This window comes from Quercus suber, unplaced genomic scaffold, assembly GCF_002906115.3.
Source record: "Quercus suber isolate HL8 unplaced genomic scaffold, Cork oak 2.0 scaffold_436, whole genome shotgun sequence".
In the NCBI taxonomy this organism is placed as follows: Eukaryota; Viridiplantae; Streptophyta; class Magnoliopsida; order Fagales; family Fagaceae; genus Quercus; species Quercus suber.
In genome coordinates, this window is record NW_027069887.1 from 18255 (window position 1) to 40091 (window position 21837).

General features: G+C 37.9%; 2 protein-coding genes across 2 annotated transcripts; one reads left to right on the plus strand and one right to left on the minus strand.

Moving 5' to 3' along the window:
- The first annotated feature begins 13803 nt into the window (after nucleotides 1-13803).
- Nucleotides 13804-15534, plus strand: LOC112031712 (piriformospora indica-insensitive protein 2). The gene is given in 5 exon segments (XM_024064423.2): nucleotides 13804-14410; nucleotides 14413-14847; nucleotides 14850-14924; nucleotides 14927-15118; nucleotides 15121-15534. Coding segments are annotated over 5 exon segments (1386 nt in total). The 5' UTR covers nucleotides 13804-13926; the 3' UTR covers nucleotides 15321-15534.
- A 1084-nt stretch (nucleotides 15535-16618) lies between these two features.
- Nucleotides 16619-18592, minus strand: LOC112031469 (CRIB domain-containing protein RIC6). Its single transcript, XM_024064167.2, has 5 exons — nucleotides 18364-18592; nucleotides 18080-18239; nucleotides 17821-17921; nucleotides 17566-17662; nucleotides 16619-17179 (listed from the first exon to the last, which is right to left on the minus strand). Exons 2-5 carry the CDS (start codon nucleotides 18138-18140, stop codon nucleotides 16698-16700), a joined length of 741 nt encoding a protein of 246 aa, XP_023919935.2. The 5' UTR covers nucleotides 18141-18239; nucleotides 18364-18592; the 3' UTR covers nucleotides 16619-16697.
- Nucleotides 18593-21837: the final 3245 nt, after the last annotated feature.

Consider the following 21837-nt stretch of genomic DNA (forward strand, 5'->3'; position numbering starts at 1 on the left):
AAGAAGCTCTCAACTGAGCTGGGGTTGAATATTCTTCCGAATTGAGAAGGCCAGAAAACATTTATTTCCCTCCAGCTATACGAGCATCAAGCCCTTCTTCTTAACAAGAGGAGGCATCCTCCACAGCCGCTGATTCGTCCAAAACAGCATAAACTCATAATCCTCCCATTCTCAACTAGCAGAAGCACCCTGAAGTGCCTAAAGCTGCAGTAAATGTTTCTTTGGACAAAGCAGTAAAGTGACCTAAGGATGGAACAGCTTCTCAAAACTTTGAACAGGCTTTGGCTTTGACCATTTTACCTGTTGGGGAAGTTCCAAAGGAAAAAGAGAAAGATGTTCCTCTTGAGGCAACTGGTAGAAGCCCCCAATCCAAGCTCCAAATAAAATTAAAACCTTAGTTAACGTAGTTAAATTCCTCTTATTTTCCCTTTCACTTTTTTTTTTTGGAGGATATTTTTAATTGTGATGTATATTTCCCTTTCCAAATTTATATGAGATATTGTTGTTCTCTTTATCACTTGTATAATTTTCTAGACGAATATTTTGTGTGTTTACATGATCCCAGGCAACAGAAGGATAAAATCTGATACTATATAAGGGAAAACTTGTATGATAACTAGAAACCAAAGTAGACTACAACAGCGAACTCCACAGGCTTACAAAGGCTTGCTTGTAATTCATTAAAAACTATCCACATTTGAGAAAATGTTCAAAGTGTTTAACCTAGGGAAGTGCTGAACACCTTAAAATGCTTTAAGTGATGCTCATGGAGTTTGCTTTGACACACTATTTTAGTTGCACGGACCATATTTAAAAAGCATTGACTTCTGCTAAATTTGTTGTCTAGACGATCTGTCATACCTTAGTTTTTGTTTAATTTTTACTAAGTTTGTGGTCCGAGGACCTGACATAATTTAGTGTCTGTTTAACACTTCAACAGATGTCATAGTGTACTAATTTCCACTAAGTTTATGGTCCGAGGACCTGACATAACTTAGTTTCTGTTTAATACTTCAACAAATGTCATAATGTATTAATTTCCATTAAGTTTGTGGTCCGAGGACTTGACATAACTTAGTTTCTGTTTAATACTTTAACATATGTTATAGTGTATTAATTTCCACTAAGTTTATGGTTCGAGGACCTGACATAACATAGTTTCTGTTTAATACTTCAACAGATGTCATAGTGTATTAATTTCCATTAAGTTTGTGGTCCGAGGACCTGACATAACTTAGTTTCTGTTTAATATTTCAACAGATGTCATAGTGTATTAATTTCCACTAAGTTTGTGGTCCGAGGACTTGACATAACTTAGTTTCTATTTAATACTTCAACAAATGTCATAGTGTATTAATTTCCATTAAGTTTGTGGTCTGAGGACCTGACATAACTATGTTTCTGTTTAATACTTCAACATATGTCATAGTGTATTAATTTCCACTAAGTTGGTGGTCCGAGGACCTGACATAACTTAGTTTCTATTTAATACTTCAACAAATGTCATAGTGTATTAATTTCCACTAAGTTTGTGGTCCGAGGACCTGACATAACTTAGTTTTTGTTTAATACTTCAATAGATGTCATAGTGTATTAATTTCCACTAAGTTTGTGGTCTAAGGACCTGACATAACTTAGTTTCTGTTTAATACTTCAACAGATTGAGAAATACAAGTTGCAGAATTAGGATAAATTGTAAAAGGAAGTAAAACAGAATTGTTCTTATTAATAATAATACCTCTTTAGGTTGCTTACATTTCAGGGATGGAGTATAGTTTTTTCATCCAAATCTTCTAAGTAATAAGCACCTATTCCTGTTATAAATGTGATACGCTATGGTCGTTCCCAATTAGGCCTTAACTTTCCCCAGGCTAGATTTTTGGTAGTTCCCAATACTTTTCTCAATACCAAATCTCTTGGGGCTAACGGCATTAACTTGACATTTGCATCATAACCTTGTTTTAGCTTGTGTTGGTAGTAGGCCAATTGAACCATTGCATTCTCTCGTCGTTCGTCTATCAAGTCTAGATTCTTCTTTAACAGTTCATCATTTCCATCCGAGGTGAAAGTACTGGTTCTTAATGTGGGAAAACCTGTTTCAAGAAGAATCACAGCCTCAGCCCCATACGTCATTGAAAATGGGGTTTCCCCTATTGACCGACGAGGTGTTGTTAGATATGTCCAGAGGACATGTGGCAACTCCTCCACCCATTTTCCCTTTGAATCATCCAACCTTTTTTTAAGCCCACCCACTATGACCTTGTTGATAGCCTCGGCCTGCCCATTTCCCTGTGGATAGGCCGGAGTGGAATATCTGTTCTTTATCCCCAGATCGAAACAATACTTTCTAAAAGCCTTGCTGTCAAATTGAAGACCATTATCCGAGATGAGAGCTTGAGAAACACCGAATCGAGTAATGATATTTTTCCAAACAAACCTCTTGACATCCACATCTCTGATATTGGCCAGAGGCTCAACTTCGACCCACTTTGTAAAATAGTCTGTGCCAACTAGTAGATATTTTCTATTTCCTACTGTTTTAGGGAAAGGACTAACGATATCCAAGCCCCACTAAGCAAAAGGCCAAGGACTAGAAAGAGGATTAAGAACTCCTCCCGGCTGATGGATGTTTGGTGCGAACCTTTGACATTGATCACACTTCCTAACGTACTCCTGTACTTTTTTTTGCATGCCTGGCCACTAATACCCCTGAGTAATTGCATGGTGAGAGAGAGATCTTCCTCCAGTGTGACTCCCACAAATCCCTTCATGTAACTCTTCTAGAAGTGCCTCTGAGGTTTCGGGGTGTACACAAAGCAGATACGGCCCAGAGAAAGAGCATTTGTATAACTTTTTTATCCTCGGACAGCCAAAACTGAGGAGCTTTTCATCGTATCTTTTCAGCTTCTGATTTGTCCTCGGGCAGTATATCCTTTTCGAGGAATAACAATATAGGATCCATCCAACTACGCGCCGAATTGATTTGATTGACCTGAAGCGAGTCCCCCGTTACTGGGGTGGGTGCGTTTAAGTCTTCAACCATTATCACTCGAGGCAAGTTTTGCACCGAGGAGGTAGCAAGGGTAGCCAAAGAGTCTGCATGGGCATGCACCGAGGAGGTAGCAAGGGTAGCCAAAGAGTCTGCATGGGCATTTCCGCTCCTAGGGACATGGGTTACTTCAAAAAATTCAAAATTTACTTGCATACGCCTAACCCGGCCCAAGTACTCCTGCATTCTTGTGTCCCGAGCTTCCAACTCCCCTCTAACCTGGCCCACGACCAGTCTCGAGTCCGAGAAAATCTCTACTGTTTTTCCACCTAGTTTCTTGACCATCGCCATCCCCATTAATAAAGCTTCATACTTTACTTCGTTGTTAGTAGCTGAGAATTCCAACCTCAAAGACTTCTCGATAGTGACCTTTTCAGGAGATATCAAAACCAGCCCCACTCCTGACCCTCGCTGGTTTGCTGCTCCATCCACATACACTTTCCAAGGTGAGGCATGTTGCACGGAGATAAGGCTAATTGATTTTTCATCCATGCCATGTGGGCTTGCTTCTATTTCCACAGGGCCTTCATCAAATTCGACTACCAGGTCGGCAAGAACCTGACCCTTCACAGAGGTACGAGGCATATACTTAATATCAAAAGCCCCTAAAATTGTGCTCTACTTGGCAATCCTGCCAGTGTAATCTACACTCTGAAGTACCGCTTTGAGTGGATACTGAGTTAGGACGACCACAGTGTGTGCCTGAAAATAATGGAAAAGTTTCCTTGTAGTATGCACCACTGCCAAAATGGCATTTTCTAACGGCAGATAACGTACATTAGCCTCATGAAGCGACTTGCTCACATAGTAGACTGGCCGTTGTATGCCATTATCTACTTGTATCAAAACAAAACTGATCGCATAGGTAGCTATCGCCAAGTAGGAAAAAAAGACTTCATCCACCTCAGGACTAGACATAATGGGTGGCCGAGATAGATATTCTTTAAGCTGCTGAAATGCCAGGGCGCACTCCTCAGTCCATTCGAATCCTTTCCACTTGTGGAGTAAAAGGAAAAAAGGTCTGCACCTATCCGTCGACCTGGATATGAATCTATTCAAAGCAGCGGTCATCCCAGTCAACCTCTGGACCTCCTTGGGATTCCGAGGTGGTTGCAAGCTACTTATGGCTCTAATTTGGTCAGGGTTCACTTTAATTCCTCGGTGAGTCACCATTTAGCCTAAAAATTTCCCTGAACTTACCTCGAATGAGCACTTAGACGCGTTCAATCGCAGTCTATGCTTCCTTAAAATCTCAAAAATGTTGGTGAGGTCTGTCACATGCTCGGCCACTACCCTACTTTTCACCACCATATCATCAATATAGACTTCGATAACCTTGCCCAACTGTGGCTCAAATATCTTCATCATCATTCGTTAGTAAGTAGATCCCGCATTCTTCAAGCCAAAATGCATTACCTTGTAGTGATAATTTCCAGTGTGAGTGAGAAAAGCGGTCTTTTCTTGATCATCCAACGCCAGTGGGATCTGATGATAGCCCTGAAAGGAATCTAGGAAGCTTAGCCGAGGGTGGCCTACTGTTGCATCCACCAGCTGATCTATACGGGGCTTAAGGAAAGGGTCTTTTGGACAAGCTCTATTAAGGTCCATGAAATCAACACACATGTGCCATTTTCCATTTTTCTTTTTCACCACGACCGTATTAGCCAACCATTGAGGGTAAAACACCTCTTTGATAGCCCTTGCCTATTTGAGCTTGGTCACCTCATCTTTGATAGCCTTGGAATGTACTTTGGACGGACGCCGAGGTGGCTGTGTCTTCAGAATAACAGATGGATTGACATTCAAATGATGACAAATGAAGTCTGGATCCACCCCTAGGGCTTCGTAGGTATTCCATGTAAACACATCAATGTTCCTCCTAAGGACCTCAACCAATTGCTCCTTCTCCAACAAAGGCAACTATGCTCCAATCTGAAAGTACTTATCTGGATCATCCCCAACACTCACCCTCACCAAATTCTCACACTCTGCTTCATCAGCGGACGTGCTGAAAAGGGTTGCCGGAGTCTTTGATTGCTATAAGTCATTCTCAACCGTGGCCGAAGTATTTGTCTCTGGCCGATGTTGAATGGCCGTTATCAGGCATTGCCTGGCCATGACTTGATTTCCCAATATTTCTAACACCTGGCCTTCTAATGGATATTTCACCTTGTGATGAAGAGTAGAAAAAACAGCCCCTAAGATATGCAGCCAGGGCCTACCCAAAATAGCCGTATACAGAGAAAAAACATTTACCACAATGAAATCCACCTCCACCACATCTGAGCCAGTCTGCACAGATAATCTAATCATACCTATTGAAATGACTCATCTACCTTCAAAACTTACCAACGGAGAGCTATAGGCTGTCAGATCCTGGGGACTCAAATTCAGCCCCGTATACAGGTCAAGATACATCACCTCGGCTGTGCTCCCCTCATCAACCATCACCCTTCTCACATCATATCCCCCGATCCTAAGTGTAACCACCAAAGCGTCATCATGTGGTTGTATGGTTCCTTTCTTGTCTTCATCCGAAAAGCCCAACACCAGTGAGGTGTCCAGCCTAGCTCTCTTCGGCATTGAACTGGAGCCCTCATCCAAACAATGAGACACAGACATTACCCTGGAGGGGCAAGACCCGGTTCTTCCTGGGGCGGCAAATATAACGTTTATCATGCCTAAGGGGGGTCTTGAAGAAGCATCTCCCCGAAATGTCGAACCTGCCTGACTTCCTCGGCCACTAGAATGATGCAGAAGCTAGGTCAATTTCCCTTCTTGGACCAACTGATCCAAATGGTCCCACAAATTTTTGCAATCTTCAGTAGTATGTCCATGATCCTGGTGATATTGGCAGTAAAGGTTTTGATTACGTTTCTCAGGATCCCCTGCCATCCTATTGGGCCATCTGAAAAATGGCTCGTGTTTTATCTTTTCCAGAACTGGTTCTCGGAACACGGCGTTAACCACCTGGGAATTAGCAGATCCTGGTTGGCCCCCAAAGTCCTTCCGAGGTCGGTTATTGTTATATTGGTCCGACCTAAAATCCCTCTTCTCCTGAGGGATTACCTTGGACTTTCCTTTACCCTATATCTGATCCTCCTCTACTTTTCTATATTTGTCAATCCAATTCATAAGCTGATGCACGTTGGTAACAGGTTTACCAGTCAGAGATTTCCTCAGACCATGCTTGTTTGGAAGGCCAACCTTAAAAGTATTAATAGCCACATCATTATAGGCTCCATCTACTTCGTTGAACATTTCTTAGTATCTATTAGAATAGGCCTTCAGGGTTTCTCCCTCCCGCATAGACATGGATAATAATGATCCCAAAGGCTGAGAAACCCTCCTACAGGTGATAAAGCAGGCACCAAAAGCTTGGGTGAGCTTCTCAAAGGAGCCAATGGAATTCGCTCTTAGCCCGTTGAACTATCTCATTGCCACTGGACCCAGGCTAGATGGGAAGACCTTACACATCAAGGCCTCATCCTTAGCATGAACAGCCATTCTCTGACTGAAATGGCTAACATGTTCCACTGGATCTGTTCGACCATTATAAATGGTGAACTCGGGCTAATGGAATCGTCGAGGAAGATCTACATCCTTAATACGTCACGTGAAGGGCGACTTGGAAACTTGACTCAAAGCTTTGTTCAGAGCGTCATTCCCTAAACCTTTGCGAGGCGAACTCTTATACTCCCGTCTACGGTGGTATTCCTCATCATAGGAAAAAGATTCACTGGGCAGAATTCTTGACCTTTGCCTATAACTGGTGTCATCTGACTCCTCAAAAGATTGCCTGGAGTTGTGAGACCTACACCTTCGTCGCTCGTGTTACAATTCCTTTTTCAATTTGTTTATCTCACGTTGCATGTCCCCATCATTCTTTACATGGGAAACATGGCTTTTCCCCTGAGAACGACTTCCATCAGTGTGGGTTGTTCGCACACTTCCTTCATGATCCCCTTCTTGTTCAAGGATTACCAACGGATTACCATGCTGAGACCCCCTGGACTCTACCTGGTGTGGATTAACATCTATTTGCTGTGGGTCCACCACCTGCTGTTGCAGTGCTCCCTCTTCCATCACAACCGTTGCACTTGCCTTTCCCTACAAATAGATCAAGTTCTTCCTACAAACGGTGCCAATTCTAGGAACTCAAATTGGATCAGACCCAGAATAGGAATGGGTTTCCAACCCAACAAGCCCAAACAATAAATTTTTAGAGAGTGGGTAGAAGAACTAGTCCCATTCGATAGAAAAGGTCATGATCATTGTGCAGCAAAGGATGCTTCAAACTCATCCTATGATCAAAACTCTCCTTGGCTAGGTCTTAGAGGATATCTTTTTGGGTTCTATCTTTCTTTCTCCTTTTTTCTTTCCCCCCTCCTTAATGTCATCCATTTTCAAGTTATATACCATGTTCCTCACCCCATTCTCACCGTACACGTGTAGGTTCTATTCTGGAAACTCCTTTCTGTCCCATCCAACATCTCCTAGAACCTTTGCTCAGCAGCCATAAGGCTGCTTGGTTACTATTCAGGTATCACCTCCACATTAATGTGGCCAGAGAGTTAGTTGGGAAGCATTTAATGTGGAGGTATCAACTTTAGAAGATATTTGTTATCTCTCCCGGTTCCTCCTTTGTTCTATATTCACTTTCCAGTTCTAATACAACTTTGCGAAGTACCTTGAATAGTGAGATAGTTACATCCACCTTGGACTATTGTAGCTGAGGTGGATCTTATCCTCAGACGCGTTTTAGGCCACTATATATGACTTCCATCCCTTTTTCTTATACTACTCCCACAATATCTTTCTTTAACCATCCTCGGCCAAGCGAATGTCCTCGAACTGGGCCGTTAGGCCACAAGCCCATTTTCTACGATTTCCACATCATCTTTTTGGATAACCGGCCCCACAATTATAATTAAATGGAATATATTATATTTATTATAAGGGTTCATTTTGAATAACCTAAATTTATTAGATTTGGACAATCCTTCTAAAGAAACTCCAACGTAAGAGTTTTTTTTTTTTTTTTTAGAGATAGTTTCAACGACAAGATATGTTATTAGTTAAGCTAACTAGAACTCACATAAGTCGCACGTTCGTAAAACAACAAACTTTGAATTATGCTTTGATTGACAGGTATCAGTGTGGAATGGATGGATTGTAATTAGCTAAAAATTTATAGATCTAAAACAAAATATACAAGCCCAAAAAAATTAGATCCAACAATAAAAATTATTAATAGTAAAGCTAAAATAAATTAACCCAAGTCAACCTATTTTACCAAAAACAAATAACCTGGCCTTTTAACCACACAAAAAACAGTACTAATCTATCTAGAAAGATTTATTCTATCACTAAACTAAGTTCAAATAATTTATCAAGCACCTAGGTCATAACATTCCCTTCCCCTTTAAGATGAATCTTGTCCTCAAGATTCAAAGACGAAGAAATTGACGCTTGCACACATTGATTGGAGAATACTAGACCTCGGATTTTAAAGTGAAAAAGCATGAGATTTGGACCATGGACACTTGCACCAATTCTTTAATCATTTTTGTAAACAGAAAATCCTTGATTTTTACATCCTTGACCTCATCGGGAATGACAAATTCAACGTGTGAAATTTGTGTAGGTTTATTCAAAATCACAAGTAGATCCCTTTGATCTAATTTTTCTACTTCGTTGATCCTTTGATCTTCAAATGCAATTTTTGTGGCAAGTACTACCTCCAACAAATTACTTTCTTGAATTGTTGGTGGTTCTTTGATCGCCAACACTTGAATTGTTGGTTCTTGAATATTTGATTCTTGAACGGGGTTGGACAAGATTTTCAAATTATTTTTCCATAGAAGCCTCAACTGGTACTTCATAGATTAGTATTTGAAATCAATCTTGAAGGGTGCATATGAACTCCACCCAATTAGTGCATAATCTCGTTGCCTCTAAGGTCTGAAACCAATCATGTGCCTTTCCTTCCATGTAATAAGAGGAAATGGAAACCATATCATGTGATGGGGTGTTGTTAAAATCGAAGAATTCATAGACCTTAAAAAGCCATGAAAAATGGGTCTTTGTCTTTAAATTTTGGTATCTCCATAAATTTCCTTTGAGTTGTAGACATGATGGCTTGATGAGGTAGATTATTATTATTATTATTATTATTTTGGTGCTGCACGTGGAAACTTGTGTGAATGTCTTGATGGATACTGTGAGTTGGGTTTTGGATTATGGTGGGTAAGATTTTTTTTTTTTTTTTTGGGCTTGTGGTATTTGGTGGATGGCTATAGGTTGATGTACAATGGGTTTGAAAATATTCTGTTGTGTTTGTGTTGATATTGGTGTTGGCTGGATGTGGGTTGCCGTCTTGAGAAGGGTGAGTTTGGTTGCTTGTTGAGATGCAGTGATGCTTCAAATGGATCATAATGCTTTGATACCAAATGCTACAAACTCATGGGTAGAATTCACTCTTAAAAAATGGCTTGCAAGGAGAGGGTGTCTAAGAACTTATAAAAACATAGTTAAGCTTATACTTAATCCATTTCGGACACTAGGATGATAACATATCACCATGCTCTGTAGTCACGTCCACGACGGCTCACTCTATCAACACTAACCCGATGGTAGCCATTTTTCTTTTGGTGGCTCCACTCATTTTATAAGTTATTTTAACCTAGCCTATAGGTCGCCCCCTCCAAGATCCAACCACAAAGCCGCAACTCATTTGATCTCATACTCAATGAGGTGCGTCTGATTACTAGAAGTGGTGGTTGGCTCTGATACCAAATGTTGTGAACCAAGATAATTGAAAGATAGATTGCTCAATTCGAGGTGACTAGCCTACTAAACTTGAGAGGGAGAATATACATTTTTGATTAATTTTCTATTTAATTCTTTTTAATGCATTCAACCTACATAAATAGTCAAAGATAAGATAACCTTATCAACAAATCCTAAAATATAGGTACCAATCCTATCCTAAAACATAGAAATTGATCTCAATACAAATAAATAACATACTAATCTATCTAGGAATATTTATTCTATCGCTATACTAAATTCAAATAATTTATTAAGCACCCAGTCAAATCATGTCTTTATTATGTATGTGATAGCTCTCATGATATAGTATATCGATGTTACTAATTTTTTTTTTTTTTTTTTTAATGTTAATCCAATGTATTTATTGTGAGATATAAGCAAGTCTTTAAAAAATTCTCCACTAAGCCCCAATCGCAAAAGTGGCTTGTGAGGCTTGTGGAGGAAAAAATTTATCATGTATCCACCCTTTCGCAAAGGGTGGGTCCCATAAGTATGGAGTTCACCCCTGTAAGAGAGTGGATACATATAATAATACCACCTCTTTGTGGAGGGTGATACAGAGGTCAATATACCATGGAGTTTCAAAATCGCCCTTAGACACTCATATGAGTCATATAGCAGTGCATGTATGTCACATGCCATACTAATGTATATAAAGGATTCTGCAATCGAATTTGCTTCAAAAATCAAGTTTCTAATAGGTGGCTGAAGAATCATTTGCATCCTTCAAATATTTAATGATGGTCTTCGAGTCACCTTCTAGGACAGCTAAGGAGGAGGAAAATTATTAGGTACTCCCGGAGTACCATAAATGCATAGTCCCTCATCTCACATGAATAGTGGGTCCCACCATGAATTTAATTAGTGGAACCCACTATTCATGTGAGAGGAGGGAGTACACATTTATGATATTCCGGAAGTACACAATAATTTCCCGGAGGAGGAGACCACTTTCAGATGGAAAGTCGAGCACCTCCCTCATTGCTGCTAAAGTTTCACCTTAGCAATAGAACTAGGGAGGATTAAATTTTGTGACAGGGAAACAATGACAAGGCCATTAGAGTCATGGATAACAACTCCTGTAACACTCTTCTCTCAAAGAGTTTTTTATTTATTTAATTTATAACTCCTCCTAAAAGCTTATATATCACCTTATAAATAGGAAATTCCTTTAAAAAAAAAAAACTTATAATATAGGCATAGATAATCAATTATCTATATACCCTATGCTCCATCATTTTTTTTTTTTTTTTTTTAATTATACCCTATGTTATATATTATTTATTGGGTGCACTTCAATTGGATTTAATTAGCTGGGTCTGGTTAATGTGTACCCTTAATCTTTCTATTTTTAGAAACATTTTTTCGAGAATTGAAAAAGCTGTCATTACTTTTTCAATTCTTGAGAAACTTTTTCCAAAAATAAAAATTAATGTATGTCTTTAGAATACATATTAGTAAAATTCTAATTAGTTATCTATTACAATTTACAATAAATGTGGAATGGAATTTTTGTTAAAATAGATGAGTGAGATTTTTTAAAATCATTTCCAAACATAGAAATTATTAATTGTGATGGAATTGTGAATCCTATCAATTTAAATGTATTTTTATGCTGTTAACTTTAGCAGCATCCTGTTCTCCAACTTTCCCCATGCCCAGTGTTTGTTGGAAAAATTGTTTCCGTTCCAAGAACAAACAATAGGTAAAAATAAGTTACACAGAAATTCTTTTCAGTTTTAGTGTAAAATCCATAATGGGACCCACGATGCAAATAAAAAAGCAACGGGCTAGAGCAATAGCCCTCTGATTGGCCACAAACGAAATGACTTCTCTTCCTCTCTCTCTCTCCTCCCCTGGAAATGGAATTCGCATGCTCTCTGTCAATTCCGGAAACGATTTTCCGTACAATCCACAACGTGTAGCCAACGCTCCACTATTTACTCGAAACGTGTCCGTATCCGCAATCCGTATCAGACTCGGTTTTGAGGATAGTTAGACGTCGCTTTCAAAAACACTGACAACTGGGACACGAAGTCGGCGGCTGCGGCGCGTCTTTGTCGGCTCACGGCTCTCTCTGTCCGCAGGTTTCTCTGTCTTGTCGGCTGCCTGACTAGTTTCTGTTAACGATGTTAAAGTTCGAATGGATTTATGGGTTTTATGGTTACGTGGCAGATGAGAGCCACTCGATTTAGTTGGATGTGTTCGAGGTTTATGAGGGTTTTAACCTTGGTAAATGTGTGTAACATATTAAAGCTCTGAATTGGCCTCTGGGAAGTCTGGTATATTGGTTCTGACTTCTGAAGCGACACCTTGTGTAACATGCAAAATGTGAAGCTCTACGGTCTGCTCCGAAATGTCTATTCTACCCTTCTTGCTTTTCCAATCAGATGATTACCGAAGCTTCAGCGGGTATTTCTTGAGCTTTGCTTGAAGTTTGTTCAATTTTGGGTTTAATGTAAACAAAATAATCATAATGTGTTTCTCAAAAAAAAAAAAAAAAAAAAAAATCATAATGTTTCAATGTTTTTGTTATCGAAAAAGTATAAGATACAAATTTTTTTCACAATTTCTTACCATAACTATAATGTAATAGAATATGGTTAGTGCATAAAATATGTTAGGTCCATATGTAAGTGATAGTTAATTACTCATAGTCTGTCATGTCAAAATTGTGAAAAAAAAAGTTGTGAAATAATTTAGAGTCTTTTGAACTTTCTTTTGTTATATATTAAGTGCTGATAATCTGTTAACCTCCCACACTTGAAATTTTCATTGATCTTTTCAAAAATATATGAATATATAAATTTTTATAACAAATATTCAAATATAAATAGCCAAAATATTCAAATGATTCACTTAATATATAGAAGCTAATTTTCTTACCCATAATAAAAAAGCAAAACTCTAAAAACACACTTATTATTTATACACCATAATTCACAACATGCTTAAGGATTAGATTTTAATTAATACATTTTAATCTACTTTTTAATTAAGTACTAGTGTTGTGGGTTCCAGTTAGCTCAACTGGTAAAGTTTCTGATTGCTAAATAAGATATATGAGGTTCAATTCTCAAAAACTGATTAGTGTCTTAGCTTGATGATAAAGAACTATATCAAGAGCGGACGTCATAAGTTGAAAATTTCTCTAAAAAAAAAAAGTACTAGTGTTGACCTCAAGTATAAGTGCATACGAACCAAAGGTTGATACTTAAGCATGTTATGATTTGGGTGTGAAAATAATTATGTCCATAGATAAACTAAAATAAAATGAAGCTCAACTCAATTGACTAATACATTTTTTTATACTCATATAATAAAATTAATATTATGATGATGATGGAGAAGAGGTTGCCAATAAAACTTGATTAGTCCATCACATGGGGTTTAGGCGTGGCAACTTTTATTGGTATATTTGTCTATTTAGAAATGATTTATTTTTGATAGCTTATTTGCACATGTGATTAAAAAAAATTAAAAGTTAGTTTGTTTTTAATAATCTAAAACTTATATTATTTGAAATAAAGTTAAGATAAAAATTAGTTTAGGACTCACAAGCAATACATAAATAAATAAAAATTAGCTAATTATAAGATACTAAACAACCAAGGTATGTGAGATACTTAGGAATTAAAAAAAAAAAAAATTTGACCTACAAATAAACAAAAAAGAAAAAGAAAGAAAGAATCCTAATGATAACCATGACACATTGACATGACCATATCTAGGATCTAAAATTTTAATATTATTATTATCATCAAAAAGAAAAAAAAAAAATTTACTTGGTGCCTTTTGGTCTCCCGACTCTCTCCTCCACTGAATCTGTTCCATAAAACAGGGTACATTGGTAAATTCAACATATATAAATAAGGTGCTGCAAAAACGTCAGAATTCAGTACTACATAGAGCCAGCCAAAACAATACTAATACAATTCTCACTCACTACTCAGTACTCAGTACTACTCTTTCAAATCTCCACAACCCAACCATTCCCTCTCATTCTCTCTCTCTCTCAAACCCCAAAAACCTTTACAGCTCCGATGGCTCTGTTCCATTCATTTTCTTGTTTCATCATCATCATCATCGTCTTCCTGTCAACCCTTATGTCTCTTCTTGTCGTTTCACACCAGCAACCATTGTTAGACCCAGCTGAGCAAGACGCTGTGTACCATGTCCTTGACTCCATCAACCCCACCATTCCTTGGCGCTCACTCTACCCCGATGACCTCTGCTCCTCCGCCCCACACGGCGTCGCTTGCGACTACTTCACCTCCGATTCCGATTCCGAAACCGATACAACAGTAACAGCCCACGTCACCCAGCTCAGTTTCGGATACGTTTCGGACTACACTCCAAACCCACCTTGCTCCTCAAACTCCACACTCAGTCCTCTCCTCTTCACCTCCTTCAGCTACCTCCGCAAGCTCTTCTTCTACAAATGCTTCAACGACACGAAACGCGTTTCGCTCTTCTCCAACGTTTCGCCGAGTTTCTTGTCCACGCTCGAAGAGTTGGTGTTCATAGACAACCATCCTTTGTTGCCCCCCTCAGTGGCATTTTCCGTAACTACACCAACCTGAGAAGGGCAGTTCTGACCGGGAACGGAGTCTTCGGAGAAATCCCTGATTGGGTTGGCGATTTGGTCAATCTTGAAGAACTCACACTTTCAAGAAACCAGCTTAATGGTGGGGTTACCTTAAATTTTCCGAAGAAGCTCAAGGTTCTTGATTTGAGTCATAATCATTTTGACGGATATGTCCCTGAATCTTTGGGTAATCTCACTGAGCTTCTGAAGCTGGATTTGAGTTTCAATGGGTTTTATGGTAAAATCTCAGATGGCTTAAGTGGGTTACAGAGGTTGGAGTTTCTGGATTTGAGTTTTAACCGTTTTGGCAATTTTGGGGTTCCATTGTTTTTAGCGGAGATGCCAAAATTGAAGGAAGTGTATTTGAGTGGGAATTTACTGGAGGGCAGATTCCAGAAATATGGGAAAAGCTGGGGGGTATTTTGGGAATAGGGTTGTCAAATCTGGGACTTGTTGGAATATTCCAGTTTCAATGGCGGTGCATTTGAGAAACTTGTGCTACTTGGGTCTTGACAACAACAAGCTTGAAGGGACTGTGCCTGTGGAATTTGGGCTTTTGAAGTTTGTGAATGAAATCAATTTGGAGAACAACAGTTTGAGTGGCAGAGTCCCATTTTCCGAATTCAAAATTGGTCAGAAGCTAAAGCTAGAGGAAATCCAGAGCTTTGTGGTGATGAAGGATATGGTGGATTGAATTTGAAGGTGTGCAGCAACAAACCTGTTACAGTTATTCCTAACCCTGTTCTTTTCAATGTGGCTAGTAGTTCTTCATTGCAGGTTGTTCCTCATGTGTTTATAATAATATTTGTTGGGTCTTTCAGTTTTTGTTTTTCTTTGTTGGATTCTTAGGTTTGGGGGGATTGTGTTAAAAGAAAAGACAACAACAGATTAGGGCTGACAAAGTTATAACAGGTTAATAGTACTCTTACTACTTGAAAAAAAAATGAATTTTTGGGTGGTGTTTTAAAGTGTTTGTAGTGGGACAATGATAGCTATGTAATTATGGTATTTTGTCAAATGAAATGAGAATTGCATATAGTATCAGCGTGGTTGTTTATGTTAATCTGAAAATTCTTTGGATCTTTGACTCCATTATGTGAATTTGGTTTCTATTATGCAATCTTTAGTGTTTTGATTCTTTTATTTTTCCGGGAGACCCAATTTTGTGTTTATACTTTTGTCTAATGTTGAGCGTATAAATGTGCACTTGAGTCCTTCATAATTTTAATTGTTCATTATATATTTGAAACGGAACTGTCTTTCACCCAATTTTAAGAACAAACCTACAAAGTACAAACATGACAAATTTATCATTTTTTTTTATCATAACTTATTGATGTGATGGAGTGTGATTTGTAGTCATCACTTTTACAACAGATACCAATTATTTACATCATCTTTATTGGAGACCAATTCACAATGTGAAATTTGTTATGACTGTGAAATTAGGAAACGACCAAATTTTTACTAAATTTTTCTGCAAGATTATCCCTTTAATCCGAATTTTCAAAAATTTTCTGCATGGTTATGATAATTTTCTTGGGGGTATGTTGGTAAAGGTTTTTTTTTTTTTTGACCTTCTCTTTTGTCGGGGCCAAAGAAAAAGGTGGGCTGTTGCAACCTCAAAACATGGTTTTGTCTGATGTGTGATTTTGGGCAACAGTGACAAGAAATGATGAAGACACAGACAAAAGTAATCCCGCTTTTATACAAAGATAGCTAGCCTGGATTGCTATGGATAATATCATAAATAGAGGTGCAGCTAAAGTGCATTGGAATTGAATGGTTCAGCTGCATTCAATACTTTTTGGGGGGATCCATCAATGTGGTTGGACAACACTACTGGAAAACTGGCATGCAATTCCTTTTACTCTTTGCATTTGCTTTCCCCTTGGGTTTGACATTGCTGTTGGAAGTAATGTTACATTCATTAACTAGTTACTCCAATATACTTTTACCAAATCCTAATAGTAGAGATGTTTAATGAAAATGATCACAAATGAAAAAAAAATATATATATATACACAAAAGAATAAATCAGTAATATATTTAACAGAGGACTGAAAAAAAACAGAAAAAAAAAAAAAAAAAGAAGAAGAATTATCTCCAGCAGTAGGATCGTACAAGGCTCCATGAAAAAAAAAAAAAAAAAAAAAAACAAAGAATCTGTTTAGTTTCAACTAAGCATAGTTCTATCTACCAGTATAAAGTACAGAAAAATAATGTTCAAAAGATTCCTGCATATCCTTTTGGTGTTCCATCTTCAAAAGCCTTTGGGCGAAGATCACTGTTCCCTGATGTGGAAACTGATCCGGATCCAGGTCCTGGATCCGAGAATGGAGATTGATATGTCTCAGGAGCTGGGGGTTTCAATCTTGATGATCTTGTGGAACCACCACAGTCTTTAGATTTCTTCCTCCTGATCTTTTTAGGGACGTCTGGAAGGCTGTGTGCAGGTGACACACTCTCTAAGCTTGACACACTTGCTAGGCCTGGATCGATGGGTAGCCGGTTCAGTTTGATAGCATCAGTTGATTCCTTGGAACTTTTAGATGACCTCCTTGATTGTCTTGATTTTTCTGTTTTTTCCCTGATAGGGGATCCAGTTGCAGAACTGCTTGATGATGCGCTGCGTCTTGACGACCTAGGCAATTCTGGCGAGTCCCTCGCCGGAGAATTTGGAGCCCGTGCAGGTCTTCTAGTTGAATCTATATTCCAATCAAAATGCATAATTAATGTGTTTGAAATTAATTCGAGAATTCAACGTACTTCACCTAAGGAACTGAGCCTAAATTTTGTTTCCCTTTTATATTATTTTTTTTTACCTTTGATCATGGAAGTGCATACATTTTCTCAACCAACATGGGAAATGGTAGCATGTCAATTATAGGAATGCCATTTATAAATGAAGACAACTTTTGAAGAAAATTGTGATAAGATTAAAGCTTGAATGTACTCACCCTCAATTTAGAAGGTTAAAAAATTAACACTATAAATCAGAAATATGTTATTCCAAAATTATTCAAGCAAAAGCATCATCATGTGTTATAATTTTATAAGCAACATAGAAGAAATGAAGTATTGTTGTACATACCTTCGGAGACCCATTGGATTCCAGTTTCCTCTTTCTTGTCTCCTGGATGACTTAATGGTGCTGATGAAAATCCTGGTGGTGCTTTAAATTCATTCATCTGCACAATGTCAGAATATGGCCTTACATTACATGAGCCTTGTGAGCAAATATTCAATTAAGGAGGAAGAAGAAGATTTTAAAAATTGGATGTTCCTCTACAACATTTGATCAAAATCTTTATCAAAACTATAATAAAACACAATTCAGAAACTTTACCCAGCTAGGAGAATGTACTGATGGACCATCCCATCCTATATGGGCAACATGCTTCACATCTGTGGGAAAACCTATCTCCATTTCAGGTTCTTTTTCATTATCTGCAAATATGTGGCAATTTTTTTTCAGTATCAACAAGAGAATCATAAATAAAAAATCCAAGTATAAAATGTACATTCAGAATGGGACACAAGATTTTTATTCAGCGTTATATAATAAAAATAAACACAATTAGTCCATCCTATCACACTTTACTCACCAAATATTTGAGAAATGTATCTTAGGCCTTTTAGAAGGCCTTTCATCTTGTTGTTGGACATTTCAATTCTCAGATTTGCTGACTCTATGTATGAACTATAATGTGAGATTCTTGTTGGATATTCTTGTTAGATGTGGAATCGAAAACTCAAGCTTTAAGTCTGAAAGAAATATGAAAAAAAAAAATAAAAAAATTGAATAGTAAGAAACATTTATCATGGTAATAAAGCACTTCGTATGAAAGAAATGAAACATTCTTTTCAAATGCAAATTCCATTTTCACACCTCTAATAAGAAAACTTGCTGCAGGGAAAAAAATCACCAACCCATGCTATGTTGAATTGAAGTTATATACATTTCCTGAAAAATTCCCAAAAATCATACCAATTCATATTTCACTTTCTTACTTTGAATTTGAAAGAAGATAAGGATCAGAGAAGGAAGAGGAAAATGGTTCAAAAACTTGTGACTGTTTTGGATAAATGTGTCAATGATCTAGAGAAGATGAGAAAAAAAATGCAAAATGAAGTGAATTCTGTTTTAAGCATAGGTATTGTTGGTTTCGTGACTTTGATGGCATTGGATTGTTTATTGCTCTTACCCATCAATCAAAACCAGAAGCTGATCGAAATTTTAGGTGTGTGGACGTGAAAAGAGTTCACAAAAATGCTAAATTTAGCTTAGTTTTAACGGGTCTTCTTTGCTGTTTGCCAGTTCCTCGGACAAAAACTCAAAATAATAATAATAATAATAATAATAATAATAATGAGATGATCAAACGGAATCTAGTAATGATATATATGATATAGGGAGCCGTATCATATAGTTGTTATATGTGTTTCACTTTTGCCAATAAAAAAAAAACACAAAACAGTAGGTCAATGAAGTTTCAAGCTAAGTTTGGATGCCCTAACTTCACAAGATTTTATCAACAATATTAGTTGACATCTTGTGGTTGATTTGATTTTAATAGAAGTTAATGTCTAGAAAAAGTATAAAAACGTGCCACTAATTATATGTACACACAAACGACTTTAACAATGAACCGCACTTTCTCTATCTTGTATGCAATTTACGATGGTTAAGTTATCATGCTGTTATTGATTCTCATTTGGATTTATTATTGACATTCTTTTATTGTTTACCATTAAGAATTTGTCATTTCAACAATTGTGCAAACAAATTATGATTCTAGACTTATTTTACATTTATCTCAATCACAAACTACATGCCAGAATTTTATATTCTTTATGAGTCCTAGTGAATGAAATAACAACCAATTTTCTTTCTACGGTCCATTACAGGCGTTTTGGGTCAAAATGCCTAGTTCAATGCCTCTAATACATTTTGTCAAGAATTTTATAATCTAGTAGTACTATTTGGTCTCCCATAAAGAGAATTTGGGTACAAAATGTCAAATTTCCCTTACTTATTCTAAGTCCAAAAAATAAAAAATAAAACACTCTAATACATGACTGTTGCTTTAGATCTTGTGGTAATTATAAGGCAGATATAAATTAAAATCTATAGCTAATGATATAATAATTAATAACAAGCATCATCATCTTGAATTGAGCCGTATTATGATGCTGTATTATGATGCTATATATCATCTTGTATTTGATGTTAAAATAGGTTAGCTCTTAAATGTTCCTTCCTGTTTGGGACAAACTTATAAGACAACTTATTACTTATTTTATCTATTATTTCTCAGTCTCAAGTGAATTATCTACTTATTTTATTTATCGTTTACCTTTTATCTACGGAACTTGAAGCAAAACTTTTTTAGCAAAAAGTTAAATAGCTATTCCTAAACATAACAGCCACAGTCACACATGAGAATTTGATACGGTAGTGGTACAGCAGAATTTAGTTGTTGGACTTGACAGATTCAATTCTTATTTAACTTTAAGATTAAATCCACGAAAAGCTCTCCAATATGATTTTTTTTTTAACCTACAATTTAGCTAACCCAACTCAAAATCATGCTTTGATCAGATAAGCTTAAGACTAGCCAGCAAAATTATTGGAGCACAACAATTTTTATTTTATTTCTTACCTACAATATGATTTTATTATTATTATTATTATTATTATTATTTTTATTGCTAGATTCGCCAACAAACATCAAGGAAGTACAAAGCCTCAACGGCAAAGTAGCCGCACTAAATAGGTTCGTCTCAAGAGCAACAGACAAATGCTGCCTTTCTTTCGCACATTAAAGAAGTCCTTCGAGTGGACAACTGAATGTTAGCAGGCATTTGAAGACCTAAAATCATACATGTCCTCCCGCTGTTGCTGAGTCCCTCCAAACTGAGGGAAGAATTATTTCTTTATCTGGCCGTCTCATAAGCTGTTGTCAGCGCAACCTTAGTCATAGAGAAGACAAGGTATAGAAGCCTGTATACTACACAAGCTGGGCACTGCGAGGTGTAGAAGAAAGGTATCCCCGATGGAGAAGCTGGCATTCGCATTAGTAACTATGGCTTGTAAGCTCAAGTCATACTTCTAGGCCTACACTGTGGTCGTCCTAATAGACAAGCCTTTACGAAGAGCAATGAGCAGCCCCGATGCCGCTGGATGGATGATGCTATGGGCAATTGAGTTAAGTGAATTCGACGTACAATATCGCACACATACGCCATAAAGGGGCAAGTGGTCGCTGACTTCATCACGGAATTCACCAACATAGAAGGCCAGGGGTAGGAGCGTGTCCTCAATGGAGTATCCACATGGACGAGTCATCTAACAGGCAGGCAAGCAGAGTTAGTATAGTACTCAATTCCCTAGAAGGGGACAAGATTGAATGCATGGTCCAACTCGATTTTCCTACAATCAATAATGAAGCGGAGTATGAAGCTTTAGTAGCAGGGCTGGATCTCACCAAAGTAGCAGGAGCTACAAATATGGTCGTATACTGCGAATCTCAAGTAGTCACTAGTCAAGTAAACGACAACTACAAGTGCAGGGTGAACGGACGAAGAAGTATCTAGAGCAAGTGAAGAAATGAACAAATGACCTTCAAGTGAAATTTGTTCAATCCCAAGGGAGGAGAACTAGCAAGCCGACCGTCTTGCCAAGACTGCATCAGGAAAGCATATGCTTATCCTCAGCCAGGTATTATCCTTTGTTTAGATCTCACCATTAATAGACGGCGTCAGTGTGCAGGAGATAGGTTTCGAGAACAAGTGGATTACACCATTAATCTTTTACTTGAAACGGCATGCTACCTGACAGTAAGGAAGCTGCAAGGAAATTAAAGGTTCAAGAGGCACGGTTCGTGCTAATCAAAGACGTCTTGAACAATAGAAGCCTCTCCTACCTGTACTAAGGTGTCTTAGTTTCGAGGAGGCAGATTATGTCATGAGAGAAATCCACGAAGGAGTCTGCGAGAACCATTCTGGCTCATGGTATTTAGTGCACAAGCTAGTTAGGGCAGAATATTATTGGCCTACCATGTAGAAGGATACCCATGCATATGTCAAAACTTACGACAAATGTCAGAGGTTTGACAACCTCATCAGACAACCGACGAAGGAGCTCATTCCGATGATGGCCTTATGCCTTTCGCTCAATGGGGTTGGATATCATAGGCCTATTCCCAACAGCAATCAGACAGCTAAAGTTCTAGTAGTCGGCATAGATTACTTCACTAAATGGGTGGAAGCTGAAACTCTGGCACCATCACGGAAAAGAAGTACAAAGCTTCGATGGAGGAACATTATCTGAGTACGGTATACCGAGAGTGCCGATCTCAGA